General features: G+C 40.5%; 4 protein-coding genes and 1 long non-coding RNA gene across 8 annotated transcripts; 2 read left to right on the forward strand and 3 right to left on the reverse strand.

The window, feature by feature from the left end:
- Positions 1 to 1,004: 1,004 nt before the first annotated feature.
- On the reverse strand, positions 1,005 to 4,122 carry LOC117943312 (bcl-2-like protein 1). Of its 2 annotated transcripts, none has more exons than XM_034869362.1 (3): positions 3,925 to 4,122; positions 2,595 to 3,252; positions 1,005 to 1,640 (listed from the first exon to the last, which is right to left on the reverse strand). In XM_034869362.1, the coding sequence occupies exons 2-3, from the start codon at positions 3,117 to 3,119 to the stop codon at positions 1,500 to 1,502; spliced, it is 666 nt and encodes a 221-aa protein (XP_034725253.1). In that variant the 5' UTR covers positions 3,120 to 3,252; positions 3,925 to 4,122; the 3' UTR covers positions 1,005 to 1,499. The 2 variants fall into 2 exon arrangements, with proteins under 2 accessions (XP_034725253.1, XP_034725254.1); XM_034869363.1 differs by having other exon boundaries at positions 3,866 to 4,087.
- Positions 4,123 to 4,649: 527 nt separating this feature from the next.
- adnpa (activity-dependent neuroprotector homeobox a) lies at positions 4,650 to 8,920 on the reverse strand. The gene is made up of 4 exons (XM_034869359.1): positions 8,567 to 8,920; positions 7,855 to 7,962; positions 7,532 to 7,624; positions 4,650 to 7,442 (listed from the first exon to the last, which is right to left on the reverse strand). The coding sequence occupies exons 2-4, from the start codon at positions 7,960 to 7,962 to the stop codon at positions 5,115 to 5,117; spliced, it is 2,529 nt and encodes an 842-aa protein (XP_034725250.1). The 5' UTR covers positions 8,567 to 8,920; the 3' UTR covers positions 4,650 to 5,114.
- Positions 8,790 to 10,597, forward strand: LOC117943313. Of its 3 annotated transcripts, none has more exons than XR_004656337.1 (4): positions 8,790 to 9,035; positions 9,379 to 9,492; positions 9,624 to 9,734; positions 10,306 to 10,486. It is a non-coding gene; the product is annotated as an uncharacterized LOC117943313 (long non-coding RNA). The 3 variants fall into 3 exon arrangements; XR_004656336.1 differs by having other exon boundaries at positions 9,627 to 9,734; XR_004656335.1 differs by lacking the exon at positions 8,790 to 9,035 and having other exon boundaries at positions 9,344 to 9,492; positions 10,306 to 10,597.
- Positions 9,056 to 12,013, reverse strand: si:dkeyp-97e7.9 (DEP domain-containing mTOR-interacting protein). The gene is made up of 9 exons (XM_034869360.1): positions 11,872 to 12,013; positions 11,612 to 11,790; positions 11,364 to 11,487; positions 10,928 to 11,106; positions 10,516 to 10,725; positions 10,297 to 10,431; positions 10,112 to 10,182; positions 9,613 to 9,717; positions 9,056 to 9,472 (listed from the first exon to the last, which is right to left on the reverse strand). The coding sequence occupies exons 1-9, from the start codon at positions 11,952 to 11,954 to the stop codon at positions 9,347 to 9,349; spliced, it is 1,212 nt and encodes a 403-aa protein (XP_034725251.1). The 5' UTR covers positions 11,955 to 12,013; the 3' UTR covers positions 9,056 to 9,346.
- A 2,114-nt stretch (positions 12,014 to 14,127) lies between these two features.
- Positions 14,128 to 15,931, forward strand: mafbb (v-maf avian musculoaponeurotic fibrosarcoma oncogene homolog Bb). Its single transcript, XM_034869361.1, has one exon. It carries the CDS (start codon positions 14,423 to 14,425, stop codon positions 15,392 to 15,394), a length of 972 nt encoding a protein of 323 aa, XP_034725252.1. The 5' UTR covers positions 14,128 to 14,422; the 3' UTR covers positions 15,395 to 15,931.
- The last annotated feature ends 2,564 nt before the right edge of the window (positions 15,932 to 18,495 follow it).

An 18,495-nucleotide genomic window follows, 5' to 3' on the forward strand; every position in this document is an offset into this window, starting at 1 on the left:
TCAAGAATAAGGCTGAATGATTTGGAAAAATATCTAATTGTGATTAATTTGACTGATATCACATTTGATTTTATGATGTTGGAGGGAATGTTCATTTTTGTATTAATATTTTCATTTTCATTGGAAAATATATTTAAATGATCATGGTGGGATTTTTCCAAGGATCTGTAACAATCCAAAAAATAATTCTCAAGTCTGTACAATATTTAGGCCACAATATTTATTAAATTAATTATGATTTTGGTAAAATCCCCATTAATTCTTCAGCCGTAATCCAAAATCTGACATAAATCCTTCTTCTGTAAATTTGGACCTATTTTAGGTATAGCTTCTTGTTGCTACTCGACAAGAACACAAATGTATGTCAATAGAAAGAATATGAGTGTAGTTTATCTGGTTAAAGACATTTTTAATCCATTCCATCATGCAAAATAGTTGAACGTGTCCTTTCAAAAAACTTACACTTATTTGTATATTTTCTGCGTCAGATGTTCGATGTATCAGTATATATTGTATATGGGCTTGGAACTTTTTAACACTTTGTCATGACTGGGAACAGAACTGTGTGCTGGAATTACTCTTTTCATGCAAGCTACTTATAAATTGGTCCATAAGAGAAAGAAGAGTTTTTTTTAGACCATCTTAAATATGTATCACATCTCCCAAAGGATTCACAACACTAACTATCAAATGCTGAATTTATTACATGTAAATCAGTTCTCTCTGTACCTGAAGAAGAGACACTTTGGGCTTACAATGTTGTACTTTCCTTGCCTGATAATCTAACTGAATTACCATTTTGTCACTTCATTCTATTAATTTGAATCACTAAATAAATATTTGATGTGAGAAGTGATTCAGATGGTCCTTTTCTTTATGTAATAATACAGGAAATGTGCTATGGGAGTACTATGGGAGATTTGTTGCACAATTACAGTCAATGGACTGAGATCTCAGTTCGGTCAGATGTGTAAATTTTGATACAACAAATAAAATAAAGACACAAAACATAAATATATTTACTTCTTGAAGCATGCCTAAAACTCCAGTACATCCAACAAAAGGAGCAGAGCATTACACAGTGAAAAAGAAGTATAACTTATATGCTGCCCATCTGTTTGTAAGTAATCAAAATTGGTCCTTGGATAACGCACAAAGGAAAGAAATTAAATATTAGCAGTCTCATCAAACCAGCTGAATTGGTTTGTTAGCTTATCAGGTTCATTAAAGCACTTCCATTCTGGAGATCAACACCCTTATAACAAATGCAAAATCTGCTGTGTTTATAAAAAAAAAAAAAAGACAGGACAAAGCGGGGTGAGAAGTGTACTATCTCACCAAGCTACATATTATGGATACTTCCACAAACGGCTTTAGCCAATCCACATTCTGTCAGTGCACAAGCAGACTGGGCTTTTTGTAAACATTAACTATTTAGTTTTATTTTTGTTGGCGTAGCATTATACAGGGTGTGCCGTGGTGAACGAGATGCACCACCTTCACTGTTTCTTAGCGATGACCACACCAACCAGCATTCCCATTAGCAGCGCCACTCCAACTAGCAGCCATCTTCTCATAGTCTCCTGAGATCTCCTCGCTTCTGCAGCGCCGTCTCGCCCGAAAACCTCAGCAAAGCAGTCCTGGAATCAGATCAAATTGATTTAGACAGAAAAAAGAGAATTGTTGTTATTGGACAATGTCTAATTTTATTTCCATCCACTAAAAAGGAATACTAGACCAAAAAACAACAGCTGTGCCCTATAATATTGGCACTTTTGCAACTCTGCACAAATGTGTACATTCTTTAAAAATATGTTGTTTATTTTCAATAATGAAAGTGTTTACCTACAAAACTATACTAGAATAGCAGATAGGGCTAGGAATCACCTATAATATCTCAAATCTTTCCTGAATCACAAGGTCCGGATTCGATTCCAATAATACTTCTACATAAAAGCAATTCTTAGAGAACTTATGCTGTAAATCTTACAAGCAAGAAGCAACCCTCAAATTTGAAGCAAATGGAACATAGTGGCTAAACAGTGGAATTTCAACTCCCGGCCCATCATGTGATGCTCTTATACAACTATGATGAAAAGGCATTAAAAGACTGATTTAGGAATTATATCAATCAATATCAGATCCCTCAAGCAAAGATTGATTTTAATTGAACAAGTGCTTTTTAAACCAGCTCTAATATCAGATAATCATGTTGCATGGGTGCATGTTTGTCGTCAGAGCATCTAGTACATAAGGCAATTGTACTAACCTTTAAATATTTCTTCAATACTTTAAATATGAAAGAATGTATATAAAATCAAGCTACAGGCAGTGAGTATCTGATACTTAAAAAGGAAGATTTTCATTTTGCTCAGTGTTTAAATTGTGTGACATAGTTGATACAACTTCTTGTTGACACAGCTCCAGATAATTCAAATACCTCAACTCGGGATATCTGCCCATCTCAAGTACTATTGCAACTTTACTATCAGTTTACCTCACTGTGTAGAACTCATAGGGATCAAAACATCCCATAACACGGTCACAGTGGAATGAACAAAGCTGCATGTTGAGATCTTCCCATGCTGACTCACCCATCCTCCTTGGCTCTGGATCCATGGACTGATGTGCTCATCCAGGTACATGGTCATCCAGTCTGCGATTCGGGAAACCAGCTCGGTCATATCCTTCTCTACACATTCCACACACAGAACGCCACCAAATGCAAACAGACCCACAACACGACCCCAGTTGATTCCATCCTTGAACACCTCGTCCATCACGCTCTTAAAGCTGTGGTAGGCTGTGTCTGGAGTGATGTCTAGCTGCGAGGAAAGGTCACTAAACGCTTGTGTGAAGAGCAGTTCAAACTCATTTGCTGAGTCCCGAAGAGCTGCTTTCACAGCCTCTATGTCACCACGTTGGGGCAACGACGTCCCTGGCTGGCCACCCCCATTTCTGCTGTTGACTAGCAGGCCTTTACTGGCAGGTGAGTTGGCCTTGTCTCCTTCAGTCCTTTCGCCAGCATCCTCTGGCCTCAACAGAGAGGTTGAATAGTTTTTCTGAGACAGCTTGTAGCTTAGAAAGAACTCCACCAGCTCTCGATTACTGTACGACATTATTTCCACAATGTGAAGCCCCAACACACAGCCAGTCTACTCAGACCCCATGGTTTCTCCTGCCATTCCTTTTCAGTCTGTCAGCTCTCACATTAGATCTCCTTATTCTTATGTTGCAGCAAGCAATAGCAGCCTGGAAGCATACAAGGATGAGAAAAAGTTACATTAATTCCTCGAAGCAAACATTTTCCTGTGTTTTGGCATCAATTGGTTTTCTTTAATTTTAGTACGAGATGAAAATCTATCAGGAGACTCATGAAAATTGCTTATGTTGTGTAATCCATCACAAAGAACTTCAAGTCTGGCAGTCACGTTAACATTGCTAGTTAATACAGTTACGTTTCAGATTTGAAATTGCTGCACTCCATTAGCACACAAAATATTTGTAAATGTTTACTGCACGTTTCAGCAATCTACTGGTAGATTTGACTATTGTACCATATTAATGCAAACTAATGAATAACCGGAATGCTAAGAAAAATTCATCCAGAGATGTAATACTGTAGCAACCATTTGAAAATAAGCGCGAGCTAACAACAAATATTAGCTAAATAACAGGTTTTAGCATTACAAAACTCCAGTGACATTAAATCGTTACGATGTATATGAAGCCAGATACGTGCGTCTAGATGGCAACCTGCCACCTTTGACAGCTGGCTACAATTCACGTAAACTACCAGTTTTAGCTTCATTTGCTAACTAGCTTTTATAAATAGTCCATAGGAAACGCATCAAAACAGACTTACGTGACAAACTACATCCATAGGACGGATATGAGGTAATTGTCATTGACAGTTATACTTACTTGACTGCTAAAAGGTTGTTTTCCCTTAAAGAGTGCAGCTAAAGAGTTACTAAAAGCTGTAGTTGTAAATGCAGAAACAATATGGACATTTTTGCAGTTGCAGACTCTGTGGCCTGGACTGTGATGCACGCTGGCGGTTGGCCAATTCTGCTACTGTACCAGCCAGAAGTCCCGCCTCCTCCTCCAGCTGTACCAATCAACTTCAGGGACCGACAGGAAATTAAGGGGCCCGTGAAATTAAAGCAAAATCATTGGAAGGGAATGTACGTTTGTTCTTGGTAAATTGCACATCCACAAATCGAGCTGAACAGACTTCAGATAGGCTTGCATCGTTCCATTTTATACTAAAAAGTATGGCATCTTAATGATGTGACAAAAAAAAGATGAGATATTTTAATCAAGTTAGCAAATGTTAAGTTTGCAGTGTTTTTACTTTTGTAAAGAAAGCTTTAAGCACACTTTTACAAAAGCAAGTTTTTTTTAAAACGTTCGGCATAATTTCCTCAACACTGCACCCTGTAACGTTCTCCAGCTAAAAGTGAAATTTAGACTTATCTTTCATTACTTTCCTGAATAGATTATGTATTGTTTAATTATTAAAAAAATCTTCAGAAAAAACATTTTGCTGCTCTATTTAACTTAGAAATTAGGTTTATTATGTTCTGTATATTTTAAAATTGGCCGTTTCCATAAGACCATGCACAAAAGATAATTGTCAGACTGAGTGGTTGGTGTAGGAAAAAAATTAAATGTTTTTATTAAACATATTTAACAAAACATGAACATATGTGATTAGCATATCCTATACGTTCTAAAGGTCAAATGACAATATGATACAGTTGTCATAGTTGAGGAAAAAAAAAAAAAACTATGGAAGTGAGCAAGTTGGGATAATCATTTCATAAATCTTGTGACGGTTAAAAAGCTGAATAACAGATTGTATGAAGAAACTAACAAAAGAACAATGGCTAAAATATATACAATGTCACTTACATATGCCATATATATGCACTATAATGTAACTTTTGTCTTTTCCAACACTGGTAAAAAGGTCAACATCTAGAACTGAACAGTTTTAGTCACCTGTGCCATTTGACCAAATATTTGTGAATTTTAACTGGCGGCGGACGTGTTTTTTTTCATAATCCATACACTGTTTGTCAGCAATGCCACACTGCTAAGGAGCGACACTAACAGAAAGTCACGCAAGCATTTGCTTTCCCATCTTGCAAAGAGCTCTCCTCTTCAGACGGATTGTCCGTGTTTAAGGGTTCAGTCTCTTCTGTCAAGTTTGCCGGCTCCTCAGATTTTACAATTTCGTCTTGGTTTGTGTCAACATTTCCATTCTCAGTGGGTCTATCCTCCGTTTCTGGCTCACTGTCTGAGTCAATGGAAATGGTCTCTGTGCATGTTCTGAGTTTTAACGTACAGTTTAGTGTCTCACACTGCTTGTTTTGGTCTGTGCTTGGAGTACCAGACTTGAGGCCTCCAGGTCTCCCCTCTAAGGTGCTGCTCTCCACAAATATCAAGTCATGTTTAACTTTCTTTACAGCATGCATGTCAAAGCCGAGCAGCACAGACAGCTTCATGGTCTGGCATTGCCTCTCGCACATCCTTCGCTTGGTTGCAAAGTGACTAGCAATGTCAGATTTCCAGAGCCACAGACTTGCAGACAGCTTCTCCTCTTCCTGGGGAGAAAGATATGGGCGCCGGTTGAAATAAGAGGTCAGGAAATTTTTCCTGGCCTCATACGTCTTGTGCTCATAGCTTCTAGGATCCAGAGCAAGGCCATCACATTCAGACGGATTTCCAACAGTTGTGGAGGAAATCTTTGACTCTTTGTTTAGTTTTATCCTCTTGGGGTTGGACATGGCCAGCGTTGGTGGCTGCCTCTTGAGGAAGCCAGCCCCAGATGAGTTGAGAGTCAAGGCAGACTTGAAGCCTGGGCTTGCCTGGTTCCTACCAACAGCCCTGCACTGCACAAGATGTAGCGTGATTGTGGAGGCCACCATGTTACTGGTGTACACTCCCAGGCAATGAATGCACTTGTATGTCATCTTTTTTTCAACAGGATGCATCGTTTGGAGCACTTGATGTCGCTCCCTCAGATGCATAGCCAAAGCATCAGAGATGGGACCTTTGAGGATGGTAAAACACAGCGGACACAAAGTTTTCCCAACCTCACTCTTGTGAGCCAGGGAGGAGAAACTTCTAAGTGGTTCACTTTTTTTTTCAATCATTCTGGGAGCAGTTAGCTTGACCAGAGGTGGAACACTATTTTGAGAAGCTGCAGACTGATCTTGACCATTGATAGTTTCCTTCATGTTAAATGTGAGCACAACAAGCTGTACGTTACTGGACTTATCTTGTTTAATGGTGAGATCAAATGTTAGAGGTGATGCACCAGGGGGTCCAACAAAGTCATCAGGATGAGCCTGAGCCACATGCTCAATGATTTTCTCAACATTGTGGAAAGCAGAGTGGCACTGTGGACAGGTGAGCCCGTGGATTAGCATGTGGTTGAGCAGTGTATCACTTGGAAGATAGCGGTTGCAAAGCAAACACTTGCTGGTGAAGTTGTGTATTTTCATGATGTACTTAGCCAGTGCCCACACCTTCTTTGCCTTGTGTGCATTCTCAAAATGAGCATTATAGAGGTTTTCAGGAAAAAGCTCGTTGCAAACTGTACATATCTTCCACTTCTGTGTCTGTGCTGTGTTTACACCAGCAACATTATTCTCTGCCACAGTGGTCTTGCCAGGAACTGTGACACGCATCTGACTGGCTGCGATGAAGGACTGTTTTTTAACAGAAGGGGCCACTGGCTTTAAATAGCCAATTACTGGTTGTGCTAATGGGTCAGTCCTAGTTGTGTGGCCCCTGCTAACAATCAGAGGGGCCTTCTGAGAAGCAACTGGTAAGGATTGAGACCTGGCTACAACAATTTTAGCATGTCCAATCATGGTGGTCACCTGAGCACCAATGCGCTCGTGGTACTCTACAACATGCTGCACTAGAGCCTCATAGCTACGAGTAGAAAACTGACAGCGTTTACAGAGGATGTTGTTGCCATTGACAGAATTAGCACCATTTTTTAAAGAGGATTCAGAAACCATACCAAGATATGGTGACACAATATGCTGAAAATGTTCCCTGTAGATGTGCCTTCTCACAACATTGTAGAGTGTGTCCCGGAACGTGCATTTTTTGCAAAAGTACATTGCTTTCTCCACACCATCTCCCTGTCTGACCCTATCAAGAAACGTTTTATCGTTCCTTCCCAGTGCAGTTCCCTGCGAGTTCCCATAATTCTGCCTTGCTGAACTGGGTATGTGGAATATTTTAACATGCGTCTCCAAAGTTCTCTTGCTTGCAGTGAATGTGCAGTATGGACAGTTAAGCAGAATTTTACTATCAAAGATTTTCCTGTGTACATTGCGGAAGTGATTCTTGTAGCCCGAGTAGTATTTAGAAGAAAATGGGCACTCTGTGCAGCAAAATGGCTTTGATCTGTATTCCTAAAAGAAATCATGGAAAACAATGGCATTAGGACAAATATAGTGATGTAGATCATTTGAAAAGGCTTTGGGCACAGAAGTAAGGTTACCTGTGTTTTAGAGTATGATGGATCCCAGGCACAGATATCAAGGCAAAGACTGCCCTTTACAAATTGCTCATCGGGACAAAACTCTTTGAACTCCTGTGGAAATATTTGAAAAGATTGGCTTTGGATAAATACTGCTTGGTTGGCATAGATTTAAATTGCCTTTAATTGGCCTCACATTTGAGATTACATATTTTCTAAATAGACATTTCAGACTGTTACAGAGATTAGAGACCATGATGACTGTTGAAATAATAATCTATAGGAACCATAACGAGCTAATTTAATTTAGAGTTTCTACTCACATGCAACTAAAATCAACTAACCTCTGCTGCCTCCTTGCAGTACTCCAGTCCAATGTCTCCAAGTGCTTTTTTTACTTGTTTCCTTGCCTTCCTGATTCGTGTGAGGTTGTTCACTGGAAGCTGATACATCTTTCATGACAAACAAAAAACAAACTTATTTTTAGTTGAGGTAACGTTTGGCTTCATGTTAAGCCAAATCACAGCAAGCAAATGACTCTCTTTTTTCAAATGTAACGATGTATTTCAATCGATAATAACAAACATCATAAGATACTGACTTTAAAAAAAAGGCAAGGCATTGACACGCCTTTTCAACAGACGGCTCCAGTCGATAAATCACTGTCAACACAATTAACGTTACCTAGATTCAATACTTTAGTTTCTATAGGGGCCCAGTCCTATCTCAGCGGGCACGCTTCAGGTCATCTTTCGTCATTGATTAAATGCTGGCTTGATCACACATAACGTTACTGAAACAGAGCAGATCTGTGACCTTTCATGTTCCTGGGATTTGGGGAATCAAAAGTTTTACAGTACATGTGGTTAGCTTTTTTTTGGCTAGCGTACCGTTAGCCAACATTAGCTGTGTTGCCCGCTCATGTCGGCTTGGACCGCTCACGTTACTTAGCTAGCTAGCTAAGTTAACACCAACGTTAGCGTTGCATAGCCGGATAGCGTCATTTGTTTTTCCATTTTCACAGACTAGCCAATTCAATCGATGCGTTTTACTCACCTTATGATACGTCTGTTGACTAGCTTTACAATGGTTGCCTGCCTCACTATATAAATGGCTAACAAAGATGTTAACCGGCAGGTCGGGACGTGCAGATTGATGCAAGTGATGTTCGCTCTCCTCAAAGCCAGTGCTGATGCTCAGCTCCACGGCTGGCTAGCTAGCTAGCTAGGTAGTTAGCTAGCGGTCTCATCTGTTTAGCGGCAGCCTTTAGCTACCTGGAGGAACAAAAGGCGGGACAGAAATATGCACATCTCATAAGAACTCTATACTCATATGATGACTGACAGGAACACTTATGTGTACTACACTGGTGGGTCAGGCCAGTCTGGCTAGCTAACGTTGTCCAGAGCGTTATCTAGCTAGCCATTCCAAGTGAGTCAACTCTCAGTCCAAAATGGCGACGACAAAAAGACGGAAGTCGTAGCAGGCAGGGAGCTGGGCATGGGCTGAATCAGGACAGCCAAAAGTTAGTATTTATTGTGTTTCTCGTATTAATACAATGTTCATTATATTTTCAGTCATAAAAGGTAACATTTATTACTTAGGAATTGACGTTCATAGAAACACCACAGTCTTTGTTTTGTAGTTTACCCACTCCTGCTGCAACCAAGATAATCAATCATGTTCATTGATTGATCCCCCACCCCACTAATGACAAACACATGATCTCTGCCATAGTATACAGTTGAAAAAAAAAATACAATTTACAATGTTATATTTCAGTCCAGCAAATGTAGTTGTATCTGTAATAAAAGTTAGATTTCAAGACAGTTGTTGTCATTCCAGAGGTTCCATAATTTCCACTACAGCGGTCCGAGGCCCTGTCATCACCATTCTGGAGACATTCCTGTAGTCCAAGTAGAGGACACACTGTCCATTCACCTGGCAAACAAACTGGCGCACCTAAAAAAAGATGATGTAAAGTAGGCTACACACAAGCTCTTATTTTTGTCTCAAAGTCAAATATGTGCTGTTTTCAAACTCCTTTGAGGTTTAAGTATTCTACCATTTTCAGTCTCATGTGTGTAACATATATATCTTACCTTAACTCCAGCAGCTGCTGCAGGGCTTCCTCGGTCAACAGCCTGCACATAACAGGGAGCCGTGCCTCTGACAACAAAGCCCCAGCCAAGGGCATCTCCTATCACCTGTGATGGCCGAAAGGGTGAGATAAATTACATATTATGTAGAAATTAAATGGAATTTGTATAGTTTGATATTGTCAAGATACAACTTTATTAGTCCACATGGAAAAATAATCTCCAGAAGTGTGTTTCATTTTGTTTCTAATGTTAACTATGAATCAACCTAAGTATGTTGCTGCTTGGTTTTTAAATGGGATGAGAATTGTGTTGATAGCACAGGACCTGCAGGCAAACACAACCCCAAGTACTTTTTTATTTGAACGTTTTTTTTTTTGTTCTGTCCCTTACTGACATCACAGATTAATTCTTTAATTATCTACTTTTCAACTTTGGAGGACTGCTTTTACCGAATGAGCACTGTTTAAATAGCCCTGATTAAATCATTACAGTAACTCACCGTCAACACTTTCTTGATGAAAGGTGCACCAGGTGCCAGTAACTCTTCACATGTATAATTTCTTCTAAGTACTGTAAAAAAACAACAACAATTAAAAGGTATTGGTTTTGGACCTCAGTATACCTAATAATTTGTCTTTAAAGACCTTTTTAAATGTGTTACATGAATATTATTTACACACTTACCTGATTTAGGATTGCATACCACTGAGGTCGAAGACACCTGGACAAAAGGTGGAAATCCAGCAGAGTGAAGCTGAAGGGAATTCAAGCTGCTTCGACGCCCACTGGTAACCTGTTTCAGATCTTTACTTGACCCCACTGTAATTAAATGAGTAGGAAAAGTATTATGCGATCATAAGCATTTACAACAAAGTGTATAAATTGCAAAAAAAAGGCAGATACCAGACTGAAAAGTTGGAGAGTTGCCCCCTTTTTTTGTGTGCAGAGCAAATGGACTATCAAGAAGGTTGTCCTCTCGTGTCGACACTGCCACACCTTCGTTGGCATCTCGTTCACTTTCATCTAACAATTCAGATAGGTGGCGTCTGCGGCGAAAATTGATGCAGAACTGATAGAGCAGTCCACTGTCAAAGAAATCATGCTTCTTTGTTACTAGTGGTGGGAGTGGGTAAGAAATAACACAAAACAGTTAGTTTTTAGAATAAATAGGCTTTATCACAAAGAGTTGATGAATTTATTTGCTTTAGATTGCAAAATCCCAACTGGCCCCCATTGTCAGCAGCCACTGGCAGCCACCGGCCGCTCGCTTATCCCTGGAGCCCCACATCAAAGGACAAATAAGGATTCCCCTCACCGTGCTGAATGATGCCATGCTCCTGCAATGTGCGGCACAGCTCTATTCCCTGACGCCGGGTCTGTGCCTCTCCGTTCCGAAGGAGCCAGTCAATCAATTGGCAGCCAGGAAAGGATTGCTGATAAGCAACACCATGCTCCTCTCTTAGCTGCAGAATAGAGTTCTCGTCCCCAATGAGACTAAAGAAACAGACACAGAAACACAGATCAAATGCATCATAACATGCAAAGTACTTTTAAAAAGTGCTTAAAAGGAGCATTTCAACAGACATACCAATTTACAGTAAATCTCACAGGAGACAGTCTAGCTGTGTGTAAAATGTTTGCCGCAGCCTATTTATCATGCTAGTGTGTACTATATGATCACCACAGTGGTTAACAGTACACTTCAAGGACAAACAATAGAACCCTAGCACAGAACAAACAGCAGCTCTTACTGTTCATAGAGTTCTTGTCCTCGCATGAAGATTTTCACCTCTGCATTGAATGGAAATGTGCCATCATCCTTGCGGAAGCGGTACAGCAGTTTGGCATCCTTCAAAACTGGCCTCTTATCACAGACTAAAAAAAAGGCAACAAACAGTTTTTAAAAAGTTTTGAAATAAGTGGGTCTCTAAAGAAATCATTACAATAAAAATAAATACAATACATTTGTACTGAATATGCCCTTGTTCAAACTGCTTACCATGGTGAATAATGTCATGATCCATAAGGTGCTGCATTAAGCAGACAGCTGTTGCTCGATCTGGAGCTTCCTTATGGCTCACAAGCCAGTCTATGAGTTCCTTTGCCACAAAGCAGTTAGGATATGTGCGCAGGTGGTAGAGTCGGTCCTTGATTAGTTTTCCATTGTGTAGTCTCAACCTTAAAAAGTTTAAATCAGACATATGTTTAACCTAAACCCTGAATCAATGGTAAGCCTTATTCCCCCCTCTCTCTCCATACCTGAGTTGTTCTCCAGCAATCATGACTTCACCTTTATGTTGTCTGGCCATGGCTTTTCTCCTAATGCTACTTGTTCGCTCCATTTTCGTTATATGTGGCCTGGAAGGTAAGTGAAGTGAACTCTTAGTTATGGCCCTTTGTGTTTACAAAATAGCCATTGAAACACACAGTACCCAAATTGCCATGTGGGAAAGATGTTGTGTATACAGAAAGAAAAGGAGCCAATTACATGGTACGTTTCTTCCAGAATGCCACAGTCAGAAGGCCTACACAAATAAAAAGCTGTCCAGTGTTGATATTTAGTTTTCTGTTATAACTTCTGAAGGCTAAAGCTATCACTGGTTTTCTGTGCATCTTGTCTCGATAGTGCATATGACATCTTAAAATTGTCCAGTAGTCACATTTTTTGCCTTCATGGTCAATGATCAATCAGTTACAGACAGTTAATGGTTCGTGTATTTAGGCTGTGTTATGCAGCATCAAATAGATCAAAACTCTGTATTACCTCGGGTGTCTATGGATGTTGCAACTTCCTAAAATACACACATTATGTGTCAGCCTGCATTGGATGAACCTAAATTAGGTTACATTTAAAGGTTGTCTATTTTAATTTTGCTACTAACAGTGTCTTTTTATTATATGTAGTTTCTGCATCAGTTTTGATGGCAAAATAGGTAATGTAAAGTAGTTCTTGGAATGTGAAAGCATCTGTACTTTCAACCTCCCAGGCAACATGTATCTTGCCTATTTCAATAGAATTGGCAGACCTAAACCCCAACTACATACAGTTGTGTTCAGAATAATAGCAGTCCAACATCACTAACCTTATAAATCATATTTTTGGTAGAAGTGATATTTCTACATGGCAAATAATTAAGTGTTGTAGAGTCATAGAAAACCAACAGAACCAACAGTCATGACATGCATGCTGCTCATTCTGTGTAATTGAAAGGGGCGTGTTCAAAATAATAGCAGTGTTGTGTTCAATTAGTGAAGTGATTGATTCTGTGAGGAAACAGGTGTCAAGTATGGCACATATTTAAGTAAGGAAAGAAGCAAATGTTGTGCATGCTGGTTATAGTCTATTTCACACTGAAATACACAGCAAAACGGGTCGTTCCAGACATTGTTCTGGGTAACAGCGGACTTTGATTAAAAAGTTGATTAATACTCTAAATCAGACTCTGGAACATGCAAGGTTTTTTATCGTGTCAGAGATGTTGCTGAGCTATTGTCAGGAGTTCAGGATTTCTGGTCGTATGCTTTGCCCTTCTAAGGCAGTTATAGGGCCAGCCCACTGTAGAAGTGTCTTAAGGGCTCTCTAACAGATGGTTTGAGCTCTGTATTCACAAGTTCTATAAATGCACAATCCTGCATAAGAATAACCCAGAATTCAGCATTGTAATGTTTGAAACTGGAGTGATAGAGCCTGGAAATATCACAAAACACAAAACAAATCACATAAGCAAAAAAAAACAACATTTAACTAAGCAAACACTGTGATGTGATGATAAAATGTGTTCATCTAACCTGCATCTAATGTTTGGCTTATAACCAAGGCTTGAACAACACTCAATTTATTGATTTTCATATAAAACATGAGCCCCAGTCTACCAGCCACATAATCCCTATTGCTTCCTCTTGCACTCATACAGAGCTAAAAGTGGGTATTGAGTTTGGGGCTTCTGCAGTGTAGGCTTGTGGCCACAAGATGTCAATGGTACCTCTAGGAACTAAGGAGAACAGCAACCACAATAGTGTCAAATGAATTGTTTTACAGCCTCCTTTTTGTTGTTTAAGTGAAATCCGTGACACAAATATAAATGAAATTAAGGCTGAAATAAAAGTATGCTAAATTGGTTTAATATATGTTGTAAGTGGGCAAGTGATCCCATATGTTTAGTGGATTTGCTTGATAAACAGCAAAAAAAAAGCCTGCTGCCTAGACAAGACTGGGTGTGTAGGTATTTGACCAGGCGTTATACACACTGTGATACATCTAAACACTCCTGTGTGGGGTAAAAATGATTTAAATGTAATAAAGTCCAACAGGAAAACAAAACCCATTGCAGGACATAATGTGCCGCTGTGCAGACATTTATAGGTTTTGGTCAAATGATCATCACGAACAGCTCGTGGGGACAGACTCGTAGCAGCTTTTATGCAAATCGCCCTTCTCCGCGTGTTTTTATTGGAGAGGAGCGTGGAGGTGTAGCCTAGAAGGCGTGACATCATGCCAATGCAGCTTTATGAAGAAAGTGCGCTTCCCCTGAGCAAGCAGAGGTGCGTCCAGTGCAGTCCGCTGGCATCGGTGGACTTCTAGTGCGTGGCGACTGAAGCCGAGCAGGCTGCCCGGTGCAAAATCACCAGTTTGCACAGAGTTTGATAAGGTGGGGGCTTTTGAGCACGCATGTTTGTTTGTTTTTCCTTCTGAGCTGAAATCAAAGTTTGGAATTACTGCAATTTTTCGAAAGTAAGCGCACTTTCGCTGACTGTATGAAATAGCTCTGGACACCTGGAGCTCTTTGTAGGGACTCGCTTGCCATTTAATATGACCGCCGAGGCGCATTCGCATTTGGGACTGCAGAAAAACCCCATGGATTTCGTCAGCGACTTCGACTTGATGAAGTTCGGCGTTAAGAAGGAGGCGATGCAGGGGATAGACCGCTCCTTCATCGGGCCATGCAGCCAGCTCCAGAGACCGGACTCTGTTTCCTCCACCCCTGGCAGCACGCCTTGTACCTCGGTACCCTCCTCACCAAACCTCAATCCAAATGAACAGCGAAATAACCCCGGGGGCGACCAGTTCTGGATACCCAACAATGGGGGTTACCCTCAACCAATGTACCCTCAAGCTTTTGGTCTGACACCCGAGGACGCAATGGAGGCCCTAATCGGCGCCACGGCGCAGCAGGGACACCCATCTGTGCCCCACGGCCACCATCAGCCACCTTTCCAAGCTGAATACGAAGGGTACGGCCACCTCAACGAGCCTGTCCAGCACTACCCGGGACTCCCGGGTCACCCCGACATGCAAGGCATCCCCAGCAGTCATTGCCAAGACCCTTATCTCAAAGATGACATGAGTTGCGCGTCCCCTCAGTCGCCGGAGGACCAGGTCCTCGGTGCGCACCACCAGCACAGCCGCCACGACAGGCGATCCAACGCCGAGAACCACTTCTCAGACGACCAGCTGGTGTCCATGTCCGTCAGGGAGCTCAATCGGCTCCTCAGAGGCCTCGGCAAGGACGAAGTGATGCGTCTGAAGCAGAAGCGCCGGACCCTGAAAAACAGAGGTTACGCACAGTCCTGCCGTTACAAGCGTGTCCAGCAGAAACACGTTTTGGAGCACGAAAAGACAAACCTTGTGACACAGGTTGAGCAGCTGAAACATGAACTAAACAGACTGATGCGGGAGAGGGATGCATACAAACTTAAATGTGAGAAACTGTCCGGTGCAAACTGTTACCACGAAACTGGGTCTACCAGTGACAACCCTTCCTCACCCGAGTATTTAATGTGAGTTTGTTAATATCTTGCAGAACAGATTTTTTTTTCCATGGGGAGGCACAAGGTTGACAGCTCGCCTTGCTATATCACTTAAATAATTGTAATAGATACAACTAGGCAACATGTTATTAATGGAAAATTACAATGAAGCATGCATGCAGGACATGTATGAGATGTTTTTATTCTATACAGGCATATCTGTATTTTGTGTGAAAGGAGATACTTGAAATCAGAGAATATTCCTTTTTTATTAAACTTTAGTCCTTGTGCTTCAGTTACTCCTCAATCTTGATTTTGGTGATTTTGCTTTGCTTAGTTTTTGTAGCTCAAATTATAATTTGTGTTCATGCTTCCTTAAAGTAGAAATCATACGGAAAAGAATTATGCTAGAAGTTACATTTCTATTATTTTTATGAAGCTGATTCTGCTGGACAGATATGTTCCTTATTTGCTTTTCTTTTTAAGATAATATATGATTATGCAAATTGTTTTTCATCCACTATGTCTTTAATTTGCTATGGATCAATAAACCTATTGTGACTTTTTAAAACTGTGTCTCATCTGCTGACAAAAAACGGTCAACACAGGGACATATTTACCTCACATTAACAATTGTCTTTGTTTCTAATACACCATAAGTATTAACATTGTAATTATTCTTATGAGAGCTATTACAACATTTGTTTGAACTCATACTCACAATATACAAAGGAAAGAATGCTTTTAAATGACTAAATCCATTAAAGGAAATAACATCTGTGCACACTATATACAACTATGGCAATGAAGTCTTTTAGATAGCATAAATATGAAAGTAAATTTAGTAATTTGTGTGCAGTTTAGATGCTAAGACTACAGGCACAAAAACATTCCCTTCCCTAATAACTTTCTACTTTAAAATACGATCCTATAGGCCTACCATTTTTTAAATATACCTAAATTCACAGTGTTTTAAGAAGCCATGTTAAATGCATTATCATGTCATGAGTAACATTATTATTATTATTATTATAAGACGGTCAAAGAAAGGAGCGCAGTAACAGTTAATGTGTATTTGTTGGTTTGGTGGTGAATGAAAGGATGAGTGGCTTTCTCTCCTTCCCTGACCTTTGCCCTTCACGGAGTGCTGCTTCCTGTGGGACCCCGGCATGTGAGAGCACACGGGGCTGGCTGGCAGGGGCTGTGGGGCACAGATAAAATGGAGTGGAAATCAGACTTCCCCTCTGCTCTCTTCCTCAGACAAACAGATCACCTCTGCATTTGTTAACAGAGGAAGAGAGAAACAACAACCACAGCACACACTGCTCCGCGCTCCTCTGGCCAGCTCTGGAGGAATTCTTTCACTTGATATGTTTTTTTTGTTATTGTCCTGTTACATTTTGAAAACCTGTAGCAAAATTCTTGACATCAGATCATTCTCAGTTCAGGACTACAATAATATTTGGATGACTGTAACACCTCCAAGGCCATTGTGATAATGTGTGATAGGGTTGTCACATTGTAAATTGAGTAACTTCTGTGATGGCCCGAGCTAAAAATCTCAGGGTATTCACTGTCAGCGGAGACTTTCTCACTGTTCCCCCATAGTGAGAGTTCAGCTGGGCAGGTGGCTCTGTTAATGGCACCACCCTTTAGCCTGAAAACCAGGTTCTCTTTTCATGTGTGACCCCTGACAGTTTTGACCGCAGCCCTCTGTTGAGGGAAAGCAGCTCTAAAATCACACCACAGGTGCAAAAACACTTTCCTTCCGAAAGCAGGCCCAATCCCAGAAGGATGGCTCGCAGCACTCGGAGTACATGACGCAGATGACTGCGTTTGTGAATATCAAGGATGTAGCAGAAAATAACCAGATGTTTGTGGCAATGAATAATGCTCGTCTATATTTTAATGTTATTGGGATGGGCTCATTAATCAGTGGCTCTTATATATGACAAACAATTTTGTTTACAGGCACAGTTTAATTTCCTTTTCTTTTAAAAGTGTACTCGTAAATATACTCATTAACAGTAAACCTACTCAGATGACTGCTGTGGAGAAAGTAAAATTCACCACCAATTATAATTGGAGAATATTTTTATTAGTTTAGTTATATTTCTGTCCATTTATTCTTTTGGTCTCCGACATATATAATTGGACATGTCTCAAAATGTAATTTGTAAATAACATAATCGGGTCAAATATTAAACCACTGAATGCTTAGCATAAAACAAAACCTTAAATTCTACAGCATTTTAGATTGAACTACCTAAGTGTATATTAATATCGGAGAAATTGAGTGCAGGGTATGCATGTTTTTGTACAATTGCATGTATTTTACATTGCATGCACTGATGTATTGTAGGTGTGGTTTTTCATTTCTTTGTTCGATGTGGTATGTTTGCGCACTTACATTCATCACGAGGATTTCTAAGCAACAGCGGAATAATAAAGAAGTGTTGGCGAGGAGAGCGGTTTGTGGTACGGTGTGACAGTGTGCAGGGTGCCATTGTAGAAACGATTAGCCAGCTCTTTTTTCTCGCATGCGATAGGCTGGTGGGCCTGATGTGGGAGCCTCACACTAACCCCCCCCCCCGCCACCAACACCCCGAGCCCACAGCGCCTGAGGCTGGCTACTGAGTCAGCAGGAGGGAAAGGTGTCTGCACGGCTGTGGCATCAGAACAAGAGAGAAAGCAAAATAGCTGGAGAAGGATAAAGAGCAGTGAAAATGATTTACAATAGACATGGTTGCATTTTTTAAAAAACAGATGGAGGGTAGGAACGATTGCATGGGGGGGAAAGTCAGAATGAGATGATGAAGCAGGTAAAAGAGGAAGCATCATCAGCTTCTAAATTATTTCAAAATCTCTTCTGCAGAGTCCTTTTTATGACAAAGTGACTATGATTTTCACTTTGGTGTAACTGTGACACACTTTTACACAATGAATAACGGCTATTAAATAATGGCTAGTGTTTAGTGAAAACACTCAAACATGTCCATCAGAATCTGTTAAACGTGGTGCCAACCTCTTGGCTGAGTGCTAGGGTTTGCCCAGGCCTGGCTGCGTCTCAGACAGCGGACACAGACAGAGGAATGCTGCAGATACTCACCATTGTATGGGGAGAGGCAGAGGAAT

The sequence above is a fragment of the Etheostoma cragini genome, chromosome 4 (assembly GCF_013103735.1).
Source record: "Etheostoma cragini isolate CJK2018 chromosome 4, CSU_Ecrag_1.0, whole genome shotgun sequence".
Taxonomy (NCBI): domain Eukaryota; kingdom Metazoa; phylum Chordata; class Actinopteri; order Perciformes; family Percidae; genus Etheostoma; species Etheostoma cragini.

Coding starts and splice junctions, on each gene's coding strand:
- si:dkeyp-97e7.9 (XM_034869360.1), bottom strand. CDS start 11,954: ATGGAGCGAACAAGTAGCATTAGGAGAAAAGCCATGGCCAGACAACAT. Junction 10,726..10,927: donor GCATGGCATCATTCAGCACG/GTGAGGGGAATC, acceptor TCCCACCACTAG/TAACAAAGAAGCATGATTTC. Junction 10,432..10,515: donor CTCTCCAACTTTTCAGTCTG/GTATCTGCCTTT, acceptor ATTTAATTACAG/TGGGGTCAAGTAAAGATCTG.
- adnpa (XM_034869359.1), bottom strand. CDS start 7,962: ATGTATCAGCTTCCAGTGAACAACCTCACACGAATCAGGAAGGCAAGG. Junction 7,625..7,854: donor ACTGCAAGGAGGCAGCAGAG/GTTAGTTGATTT, acceptor ATATTTCCACAG/GAGTTCAAAGAGTTTTGTCC. Junction 7,443..7,531: donor CATCATACTCTAAAACACAG/GTAACCTTACTT, acceptor GATTTCTTTTAG/GAATACAGATCAAAGCCATT.
- mafbb (XM_034869361.1), top strand. CDS start 14,423: ATGACCGCCGAGGCGCATTCGCATTTGGGACTGCAGAAAAACCCCATG.
- LOC117943312 (XM_034869362.1), bottom strand. CDS start 3,119: ATGTCGTACAGTAATCGAGAGCTGGTGGAGTTCTTTCTAAGCTACAAG. Junction 1,641..2,594: donor TCCAGAGCCAAGGAGGATGG/GTGAGTCAGCAT, acceptor ATCTGATTCCAG/GACTGCTTTGCTGAGGTTTT.